Raw genomic sequence first — 12463 nt, forward strand, 5'->3', positions numbered from 1 at the left:
GCCAGCATTGGTTAAACGTCTGCCCCCAGTAAAGACGTGACCTTAATACCTAGAGGTGGTTTTGACTGACATCTCATATGTTAGGAATTATCCCCCCCCTCCCCCCCTTTCTTATGTGCAGACTTGTCAAGAGAACAAGCGAGTATAAGAATGTCCTGGGAAACATACGAAAGTATGTAAATGTATAAACAAATATATATGATTCTGTAAAATGTGTTTTCCACAAAATACATGATCTCAGGATCGCCACATTTCAAATGATATGGTTGAAATCAAGATCATTCATCTTGTGATCTTGACATAACATATATATATATATATTTTTTAATGTTGTCCCCTGTCCTTAACTAGCCACTGTAATTTAATAACTTTTGCAGTAATACTTCAATGAAGTGCATTTTGTAACTTACTTTAATGCATTTTCAGTGCTGGATTCATACTGCAAAATAAAGTCATCCATTACACTTAATTGTAAAATCAGAATAGATCATAACATAGATCTAAAAAAAATCTTCATTTGGATAACAACTGTAAAGTTGCTGTTTAAAATCCGTCCGTATTAGTGCTGTACTTCTTTTCTGATAAATGCTTAAAGCTGGCCTGAATTAAATATCAAGGGGAAATAAACATAATTTTGAAAGCATTTTAGGTATTGTTATATGATGGGTAGCACATGCCTGATGCAACATATAAACATCATCAAATATTTCAATCTGTGGGTCTGACATGCAAAATCACTGATGCACTTATATACTCCTTTATGAATTAGCATAAACATTTTAAAGAAAAATACACAAGTTTGTTTTTGTTATCATGAGGGGTGCCAATTCTTAAAAGAAAACTCTATAATGTATGCCTGTTTATTTAAATGTTTACCCAGGAAAATCCTGGAACAAGGGGTCTGGCATAAATCAAGATTAAAGGGCTATTTTGTCTGTAGAGACACGTTATTTATTGTTACTATAGCAGCGTTTAATATATATTTTTGATTTCATTCTGGCATACCTGTCACAGGAAACATAGGTCACAGAGAGTTTTAATTGCAAGATTATAACTATTTTCAAATAAATAACAATTATACTTAATAGTATTTATAACTACTGCACCATGTGTTAACAATTATACTCCAGATAGGAGGGATTGATTTATTGTATAATAATGATTCATTGTAAATATTGTGATAAGGAGGTTATGTATTGTTATACATCTAAGATCTACTAATAAGATGCTGTACTTGTAATCCAACAATAATATAGGAGCTTATTTTCTGTTTTACACTGTGGATACATATAATCCCTGTGCATAAATCCTGCTGTTTTTTTTGCGCCTTATAAACACATTTACAGTAATTCAGACAATTCAGTTAGTAAAAGATAAATCAAACACAGATGGATTGAGATACCCTTTTAAAAATGGGTACTGTTCTAGAATCTAGAGGTGTAGCAAGCCCTGGGTATATATCCTAGACTGATGCACACAAGACCAAGCTAGGAGATGTAGTGAGAGATTGATCAGGTTTACTTCAGTGCTTATTGGTTTCAACCTACTTTCTGGCTATTTTAAATATTTAGTACCATTAAAATAGACTGAGATCGGGAGAGTCACATTGGGCCTGGTGCTCCTGTGGGTTAAGCAGGCAAAATCGTGCCACAGTGAACCCTGCTAGCCAGACGCCCAGTGAGCTCAGAGCGGACACCTGCAGGGCTGGCCTTTGTCCTCCAGAGGCTGGTAGCTCGCTGATGTCTGCTCTCGAGTTCCTGGGTGTAAAAGAGGAAGCTGGCTTGGTCGTGGGATCGGAGGACACCCACTGAACCTTCGGGTCAGCTGTGTGGGGAATTACTGTGGTGAGGAGAATAAATGACTAGATATTACAAATTGGCGTAAAATGATTGTGCACACTAAATAAAAAATAAAAAAAACAACCTAAAACACATCTTCCACCAAATTAGAATTTTACATGTGCTGTACATGTATTTTAATATGATTAATATGAGCAATAATCATGCAGTAGTTGCTACTATCTATAGTACTTTTCGTTAATATTTACATGTGTGCATGATGTTTGTTTACTCGTCACATCGAAGGAAGCTTTGTAGCCTATTGGTTAGTAGAACAGATCAGGAGATTCTGGGTTCAAATCCCAGCTCAACCACTGACCCGCTGTCTGAACCCTCTCCATTGTTTTGCATTGCCTCAGCTCTCAGTGGAATTGCAGCTTCGGTTTAGTTTGGGGATGTGGTTTTTCGTTTTTAATAGAATGGGATACATATTGACTTTGTGCTGTAGCACCAGGAGGGAAACAAGCCCCCTGCCTGTTGTAGCACTGTTTGGGTCTGTGCCGAGTTTACAGATACTCTGCAGGAAATAATATCACACTCTAAAACAGAATTTGATTAATGTGACAGAGGAACGGTTCTCAAACTGCAGTCCCAGGACCTCTGAGAGTCTGTAGAGACCGTTCAGGGGGACCTCAGCACATTCCTAAAATCAAACTGCAGTCCCAGGACCTCTGGGAGTCTATAGAGACTGCTCAGGGGGAGCACAGCACATTCCGAAATCCCTATCTTTATAATGAAACTTTCTTTAAAATGAGATCCTTTGAATGCGGAGAGACAGGCACACCCATCTATAAGAAAAAGTAAATCCCATTTTAAAAAATCTGCAGTGTGCTCCATTTTACACTATGATTTTCTGGTGTCCGTTTACTTGATTCTCCCATAATGTAGCCTTCTGTGAAATTTACTTCACCCAGAAACCTGGTCTTGGATTTCTTTCCAGTTTGTTTACATTCCCTCAAACTCCAGTTGAATCCATTGCTGCCTGTCTTGGTTTATAAATGTCTTAAATTACTTGGCCATTTTTATATTTCATTAACTTATGTTTTTAAAAGGCAGACATTTGCCCAGTATGTTTACAGTTTGGTTATTTAGCCTCCACCCCACACCCCAAAAAAATCTGTTTACATTTAGTATGCCATTTTTTTAGCCAAATATGCAGGATTCCTCCTGCTACGACTAAACTTATAGCAATAGATTGTTATAAATTACTTCACCTAGAGTGTGACAGACATGGCCACTGCATTTCCATCACTCTGTGCTATTTATCTACTTTAACATTTGTATTATCTTTTTCGCTGTTAAATTAAAGAAATATGGGGTACAGTAAGACTTTTAAATGCTATTATTCAGAAGCACACACCAGGCATATCTATATTTAAAAATGTAAAAAAGATTTAGATTTTAAGATTTAAGATGTTGTTGCTTTAATGAAATATCAGGCAGGTATGTGCTCTAGGGACTAGTTAGATCAGCCAGGGGCAGAGGTTTTGCCTAATACTGTTATTTCCCATGTCTTTCACCTCACTGTATTCACAAGTGCCCCTAGCTTTTCCCCAAAATAAGTATTTGCATTCAGCTGAAAACTATCAATTTCTTGAAAGGAGAAAATGCCAGAAAGAACAACCCCCTCCCCCTCTCCACCTCTCCACCAAAAAATATCAATGACAGAAGATAAACAAGCCCCTTTGATCCCAGCGGCATGGTTTCAGTCTGAAAGCTTTTCCTGGTGGACGCAGAAGTCATGAGGCATCTAAAGGAATAACTTATTTTGAGTAAATATATGCGTTCGGAATCCTTAACAGGATGTGTCTGTCTTAGGCAGGAGGCAATGTGGGACCCATTATACCAAAGAGCAAAAAAAGGTTTTATTTTTATCAAGGTTGAGCAGCGTTGGCTAGAATCAGAACATGGTACAATGGAACCAGGGGTACACCTCCTTATACACGCTGCCAGAATGGATACCAATTGCCATGCATCAGGGATCTCCAATAATTCAAAGTGTTCTTAATGAGTAAATGGGGTAATTGGTGGTCTTAAATATTGCTACGTTAGTTAGATAGTTAAAGGGTTGTTTGCTCATATAAGGGCAATTCAGAGACAATAAACAAAACAAACAAAAACATTTAATTATAAACCATAGGACAGTTCACTGCAGCATAGCTCTGACTCTTGTCATTAAAACAGATATTCTGGTAGTTCTGAGCTGGGGAGGGGGGAACGTGGTGGCGGGGGGGGGGGGGGGGGGGGGTAGTATTTAAAAGTCAAATTGACTAAAGTCAGGCTCAAAGGTCAAACCCTGAGCCCCTGGATGTATCACTAAATTCAATTCACTTTAGTTTTGTTTGTAACTTTACTCTAAACGTATGGTTGTGTGTGTTTGTCAGGGTCCAGATTAGAGCACAGCTCCACCCACAGGAGCAGGAGGTTATTTTATTGCATCTTCTACAGCTCAGTTGCAGTGTATGAACAGTGTATTTAAAAATGGCTGTTAACAAGGCAAGCACTGCTGTGAGCTTTTCCTTCGATTACTTTACTTGTATTTATTGTACTTTACATATTAATTGCTCATTCTAGCTAATTAATGTAATGTAGCTGCAGTTTCTTGCCTTGTTTTTTTTTCCATTTCTGAAAGTTTGGGCTAAATGGGTGAAAAATGCCCCGCCAATAATATTTTGCCCAGTATGTAACAAATATTATATACAATGGTGTTATTGTTCCCCTCCCTTCTTACTCCCCTACAGCCCAGCCCTCCACTCTGCTGGATACAGAAATCAGTTGTCCCTCCAAGCTCCATTACCAAGCCCCTCATTATGTGGTCGCTTTTCTACTTCACCGAAACCCAGCTCTCCCTCACTGCATAATCAGAGCTGTCATGTACGCATTTGGTTTGTGAGTTTTGGGACAGGGAATTTTAGATTACTTCACCAGACCATCATCATACATATAAACATGCTCAGATTGAAATGTCTGTTTCAGTCATTTCTTGCAACTGGAGGAGCTAGGCCTACCCCTGTCCTAGACAGACAGACAGACGGACAAATCCTTAACTTCCAACACCAATTCATAAGAACCCAGTTCTTAGGTAAAACATATGAAAGTCGAGTAGACAACAGCTTTGGCTAATGCTTTTGACAGACAGACAGACAATGATGGGATGAAGGTAGTGACCTTCTGTTCAATTTAGTTCATCCAGAAATCTGGTCATGGATTTCTTTCCAGTTTGAGGGTGTAAAGTGAAATCTAGTCTGAAGACGTAATGCCTGTCTGTCCAAGAAAAATACTCCTCCAAACTATTCTTCGTGTCGGCCTGTGATTAATGCCAAGGGTGGTTATTTCTGATGAAAGCCTGATTTATGGAGGGGGACTGGCTTTAGTTATACAAGTGTCCTGAGAAACTGACAAGCCAGAGAAATAGTCTGCAAGGATATAAAGCACACATTCTCATAACAAACAATGCAAAATGTACAAGCATTATTTTTGGTTCTCTGGAATAGTGCTTATACGGTGAAAAGTGAAAGACAACTACCAGCCCAGCACTGTAGGGATGGGCAAGCTTCGTCTTGCAGCTCTTGAGCATAGACTTCTGTCCTGTTGAGACAAAATCATTTCCCTAAGCTGAATATTATGTCCAAAGGTGAAAGTATATTATTTTATCCCATTGCATCACCAAGCTCCCGTGTACATATGTTGTTTCTAGATGTTTTGGCGGATAAGGCAAGAGACCCCCCCCCCCCCCCATGTTCTAGAGAAATCATTAATTTGTATTTTCCAGATTTACTACTAACAAACCTAATGAAAAAACTAACAAATGCTGTCGGACAGTTATATGAATTTTAACATAATGCTATTTATAAATGTTTACTATTGTATATGTACAGTTTTAGTTAATGCCCAATTTCATTACACTTTCTAAATGGTGAAAAGCATGTGGGGAATTATAAACACATGCAATGAATGGGAGTGAATGTGCACCAAGCTTTATTTACATTCTAGAAGCACGTCATCCATAATGTGTTCATTCCGTACTTCACATTTACACCATTTCATGTTTTTTAAATAGAAAAGCGCCTGCAGAGATGTCACTATTAAACATTAGGCAATCAATTACAATGGAAATGAAGTGCCTTGACCCATGTGGATATAAATATTTAGATAGCAAATAGTTTACAGTGGAGTTAATTATTCAGGTCAAACTATTTATTCAATTAAAACCACACAACACTATTAAAAGTACAGCTGTTTTAGTTAATGTTCTTATCAGCTTCTGAAAGACCCATCCACAACAGCTGCATTTTAAACATGTGGTTTTGAATTCCACTTTAAAACTGTGACTGTGTTTCCTATTCCAATTTATTTAATCCGAACATCTGTGTCTTTAATGACTTTCATGGTCTTAAAAAAAAAAACTCAAATGAGAAAAATATCCCTGCTTGAGTGAAAAGTAATTAAACAATATTGGATTACACCTAAAGTGAAAACAGAAGGAACTGCTTTTTATTATTAATCTTGCTGTCCTATAATTTGTATTCTTAATGAAATTACTGAACAAATTCATTTCTTTTTTTGATTGTATGTGTATTTTGACTTCTTTATCACACAGAGCAATGTAAATACAGTATTTGCTGTTGTTTTTATTTAATAAATTCATGCATATGTTATAAACCTTGTTAAATGGACATTATGTTATGGCAGAATCGAAAGCTAACAAGAATCTTAAAATTGAAACAGAAATTAAATTACAAGCAATCCAGTGAAAAATATAACCTAAAAAGTCACCTATATTAATTGAAACCTATTATAGACAACCTGTTATAAGAAACCACTTTTATTCAAAACCAAGGGTAGTCATCTAAGGCAATCGCCACAGTCTTTAATTACTAACACAACCTGTAAAGCAATGGCACTCCAGCACCCATGTCAATTACCCCTGGTCTAGGACACATTTTACCTGTCTTCTCAGCAGCACTAACAATGCTCCCTCTCCCATTGTCTTTTCAGCCAAAGACAGCAGTGGGCTGACGGACTCTGAGTTGCCCCCGAGCACTGACCCTGCAGGGATGGACAGCAGCTACCTCAGTGTGAAAGAGTCCGGGGTCAAGGGACCCCAGGACCATCCGGGCTCTGAGATAACCAACCCGCTGGACAAGGGTGAAGGCGAGAGCAACAAGGGCAAGAAGAGACGCAACCGCACCACCTTCACCAGCTACCAGCTCGAGGAGCTGGAGAAGGTGTTCCAGAAGACACACTACCCCGACGTGTACGCCAGGGAGCAGCTGGCACTGCGCACCGACCTGACTGAGGCCCGAGTGCAGGTAATGAGGGGGGGGGGGGGGGTTTGTAAGGGCAAGCTTGAAAGAAAGTCCAAAGCTAACTTTCTAGATTGTGCAGGGATAAGCACAGCCATTCTAACTCTTCGCTCCAACTACAGCATGTTTTACATTCCTTAACAGAACTTAGCACCACTAGTGCTAATATGGTAATGTAGTAAAATCCTCGATAAAATGACCCACTCATGAATCTCAGTAAAGCTAAAGCTTCTTGATCTAGTTAAGGCAGATAAAGGATAACTGTATTTTGAATGTCTGACATACAATATTGTGGAATTCTCTAGCAAGATCCAAGCTTGGATTCAATCAAAATGATGAAGCCACATAGCTGTTTAAAGCATATCTGTAGTAGTGCCATAAACTAATTAAATTCAGATCCCTTTTAAATCCTTGGTCTATTTTAAAAGATGTTAAATCTTATTACACAGAATATTTAAATCTTGGTTATCCAAGCAATATGGCTTTTACCACATAACCCCATGGGCAGTGCTGGCTCTAGGATTTACTGCCCCCCCCCCCAAATAAAAATAAAAACATACTGTATAGCTGCAGCACAACTTAAAGAAAACCTTTTGAAAAGAAATACATAGCCAGAAAAATAATCAGTCAAAAAAAAATGTTCCCCAACAAAGCATATTCTAAAGTTATTTGATGACTGTAAACAAGACTAATCAATTGAATTGATGCTGAATTTTTACCATCAGTTTGTTAGTATCTCATCTGCCAGCAGAGCAATCACATGACTTTAACACAGACCTATTGCGCTTGCTCATGTCCTGCCTCCAGATTGACAATCTGTTAGCTCTGATTTGCGAATTTGTGTTTTGATTGACAGTCCGCCAATACTACCATGCTACGGTTTATTTTTCTAATCCCAGTACATAAAATGGCGCCTATATATTTTTTACATATAAAAGTGGACTCAGAAAAAAAGAAATTAACTCAGGGCTGGCCCCCCCAAAGGCTTGGCCCGGGTGCAGTTGCATCCCTTGACCACCCCCTGACGCCGCCCTGCCCATGGGGACCCAATACACATTTCGGGGTGACACATGAAGATCTTAGAGCTTTTGAAGGATGTTGAGTCTTTATGAACTCAGTCCAGAAGCCGCAGACATGCACCATCCCCAATGAAATGCACACAGGACAGTGCCAAACTCCTAGAAACTATTACCCATCTTCCACAGGACATTGGCAGGAGCCAGAGAGATTCCTGTGGTATGTGTTAACAGAAATTCCATATTAATCCAGTTTAGATTCCCCTTCTGGGTTGATTATCATGTATCACTATTACTACAATAGAAATAAACTGAAATGATAAATAACGTTTATATATTTGAGGGTGTCAGTATTAAGATCTGCCACATTTTATTTAAATAGACCCCATTTGGATACAATTTGGAACACAACTACTGTCTGATTCTATTGGTCAAGTTCAATCATCATTGACATAGCCACAGTTGCAGCACTTTCAACACCTAGTTTCTAAGGAACCATTTGAGATACAGACTGCATATTTGCTGTGGTCTCATTATGTGGTGCCACATGTTCTTGTGCATAAAAAACACTAATAGCTACTTAAAAATCCAGTTGATTGAATTAAACTCAGAAACTAAAAGACATTAAATAAAGAAGTGAGAAAAAAAGAGACTATAATGTATTATAAAGAGAGCCCAGGGATTGGAGTGTTGAGTTATGGGCCCCTGTTGTATGCAGTACTTTTTCACACACTGCACCTCCTTTATATAGAACCTGTGGGATGAGTCTGAGGGCCCTGTGGTTTTAGGGGAATAGCCAAAGAGTGCTGAAGATTGTATAACTAATGAGCGTCTGTTAGGGTCCTGTAAAACAACACACAAGAGAACATTACTCATGAAAAACCTGCACAGCATTAGGAAGGAAACCAGTTAGCCAGAACTGGGTCAAGGTAATGACCAAACGTTTGATAAATATTATGTCCCTTTTTTATTTTTGAGAAGAATAAACCTGAGGTTAAGTGTATGAAAAGAAGAAGAAGAAAAAAGTACAATATATTAAAGGTTTTCTTTTGTGTTGTTAATCCCTTACACCTGTTACTGGTGCATTATATTGCCAGACACTCCCTAGAAGTGCCTTTAAGAATGATTTATTTTATAAGATGTAGTACTGCTAAAGAATGAAATCATGCATTTTATACATGACAAGTTTTAAATTTAGATGTATAAAGAATTCCCTTGGATTTATAAAAAAGTTTAATCTTATTTGCTACATTAATAAAGAAAATAAATACACTTCTGGCATTGCACACTGATGCATGGAGCATCCCAGGATGGGTGCTAGCAGATCACTCCATTTTATTAAGCAGGGGCAGAGGGCAGAGGGCAGAGAGAGCCAGGAAAGATCGGAATAATTGTAATGAACAGCAGGTGTGAAGTGCACCTTTAACACATGTTAAACAAGAAGAGAAGTTACAGTTTGCCCCAGTGATTCATAAAATAACCTTTAAAACATGACCTACATTGATAATCCCCCATGCCTCCCCTCCACCCCCACCCCCACCCCCACCCCCAACAGGTGTAATAATCTGGTGATCAAACACATTTAACTAATTTACTATTCCTTTCCACCTAAACAGGTCTTAACAGACTAGCTGCCTGTCTTGCAACTAGCACTTACAAATGCCATTCCCACTCTTAAAGAGTGTGTCCTTCGATCCTTATAAAAAAAGGTGAATATTTAAAACAGATAAGTGAAGGGTCATTTTAGCAGTAAAATATACCACTTGTAGGACAATTTACTATCAACATGGCCAAACCCTGAATTAACACAATTATTTAATTATCAAATCGTGACATTTTGTGAAATGCATTTTATTTTTTAAAATCAGCAACATAAAAGCACAACATTCTGGTGCATACTGCAGGTCAATCTTTAGTCACAAGGACACATACAGTGCTGCTTCGTCCGTATACTGTAAGCACAGGGATAAGCCTTTCAAGCATCTGTGAAAACAGGAAGTGTACTGCATGTCACACTGCCGAATCTCTGTGTCCAAGTAAAGACATGGAGAGAGGAGAAAAATACACAGAAACAGGAGAGTTTGTTTCCTGTTCAAGCTTTACAGACACAGTCACTTTTAAAACATTCTCACTGCTTACCGTATGTTCTCATGTGCACATAAAAAAAGAAATACTATATACCACCCAAAAACATTTGTTTCCTACAGTATATATTACATACTATAGTATATTATAGGATGTCATAGTGTTTTTGGACAGTACTGTGGTTTTTTTTTTTACAGACCTCGTATTGTTTCTTTTTAAACACAGTTGTGATTTTTCTGAAATTGGGTTTTAATAAACTGCTCCTCATGTCACAAACTGTTAACTAAGGAAATGGTTGGAAAAACATCATGGACCGGAATGGACTGAAAGATTAAGGAACAGTGATTTAGATGGTGGCGTGCAGCAATATAAAATACAGAAGAAAAACTATAGAGGCATTGAAATGGCATTGGGGGCAATCTTCAAGTTGATTTAAGACAATACAATCACAATGAGGAAATTTGACCTAATACAGACAAAGTGAATCATCATGCAGAGAGAAAATTGTAAAACTCGGAGGGTGTTCTGTAACAGTTTCCAACTTAATTAACACAACCTGTGAACAAGCAGGCACACATTGTCTACATTGCCCTCCACACACAGGTAGTTTGGCACATCAATACCCTACAGCTGAAACACTCACCCTCTTACACCACTGCCTTAATCCCAGTAGCTCTTAATAAAGAGAGCACAGCAGTTTGTGGAAACTGTGCACCCTGCTCTGAACTGTGATTCATAGTATCTCTGTCCGTGACTCCCAGAGAATTCACAGGGGGTAAACTTTCCCGGGAGAGCCTCTATTTTCAGAAGTGCACGGATTTGCAATGTTTGTTTTTCATTACTGTTCCTCAAAAGGAGGGATTTGCCCGTCACTTGTCTCTAGAGCAGGTGAAACTTGCCCCTCTCCCACACTGAAGAAGGCACTGGCTGAAACATTTGTCTACTTTTTTTATATAGTTTTACCTTAGTTTTACCTTAGTATTTTAATTGGCTTGAATAGACTTGAAGGGACACACGTTTACCAAATGGATGTCATCTTGAAGCATACAAACTGTGACCACGTTAAATCTTGTTCAATCTTAACTCTACTAATTTGCTGCAGTGCAATTGTGTCATTATATATATATATATATATATATATATATATATATATATATATATATATATATATATATATATATATATAACAGTGTAATTATACTATGTGCAAGTTTGGCATGTTATGATAAACTAAGGAAAAACAAGAGTAGGACTAAAGTTGGCAGTATTTTTGTGCACCGCAGATGGATTTTGAGAATCAAAATCTGTCACAGCATTTTTGCCGGGGGCTTAGTGGAGGTATGTGAATCACTAGCCGCTGCTTATAGAATTTCATGGAACACATTATTTTTAACTTGTTTGCTTAGCCTAGTCACAGTCAGCGCTGTGCTTATCTGCGAGGCCGGGGCAGTTACATACAGGTTATTAAGGCTCAGTAACACACAGCCAGATTATGACTAGAATAAACTGCATGGCGACCATTTGTAAAGTGAGTTTTGGTTTACAGTGTTAGAACATAAGAACATAAGAAAGTTTACAAATGAAAGGAGGCCATTCGACCCATCTTGCTTGTTTGGTTGCTAGTAGTTTATTGATCCCAGAATCTCATCAAGCAGCTTCTTGAAGGATTCCAGACCCTCACAATTCTCTGTTGTTGATATGAATTCAATTTTTCACAAAGGTCTTTACAAAAATATGCAGTTAATTCAATGAACCAGTGAGTCTATGAAGCAGTTGTCATTGTAGTTGTATTGTTTGGGTGCTGTTAAGAGAGTTTTGCTGTACTATTTTTTTTGCCCTCAGTTTTGTGTCTCTGTGGGTGATATGTTTGTGGTAAGTACAGTATGGTACCGTGTCCATGTTGTGCTTGTCTAAAGTCCACTATTTAGCTTCTACTGAGATGCAATCCAATTGTCTTCCAAGTGGCCAACATGAAATACCTTTTCAGGAATATACGGTTCCCATATTTACAGGGGAATGGAAATGTAAGTTTGAGAATTAGCTAGAGTTAGGAGGGATTTAGCCAGACGTACTGGCATTTGAGCAGTACTCTGTGGTTAACGCCACTTCTTTTCTTAGTATCAGGGGATCTATGTGATGACCAGTTGCCAAGACATTTGATTGAAATGATATACTTGATTTTGACTCTGTAAAGATGTCTGAGGCAGATCTGTTTAAT

General features: G+C 38.2%; 1 protein-coding gene across 1 annotated transcript in view; it reads left to right on the forward strand.

Annotated features, from left to right (window-relative positions):
- LOC117434862 (homeobox protein aristaless-like 4) overlaps window positions 1-12463 on the forward strand; it is a 41248-nt gene that overhangs the window by 15568 nt on the left and 13217 nt on the right. Inside the window, exon 2 of the mRNA XM_034057533.3 lies at window positions 6837-7150. Coding sequence (XP_033913424.1) covers window positions 6837-7150 — 314 coding nt within the window. The remainder of the gene's footprint in view (window positions 1-6836; window positions 7151-12463) is intronic.

Source organism: Acipenser ruthenus, chromosome 28 (genome assembly GCF_902713425.1).
Source record: "Acipenser ruthenus chromosome 28, fAciRut3.2 maternal haplotype, whole genome shotgun sequence".
NCBI lineage: Eukaryota > Metazoa > Chordata > Actinopteri > Acipenseriformes > Acipenseridae > Acipenser > Acipenser ruthenus.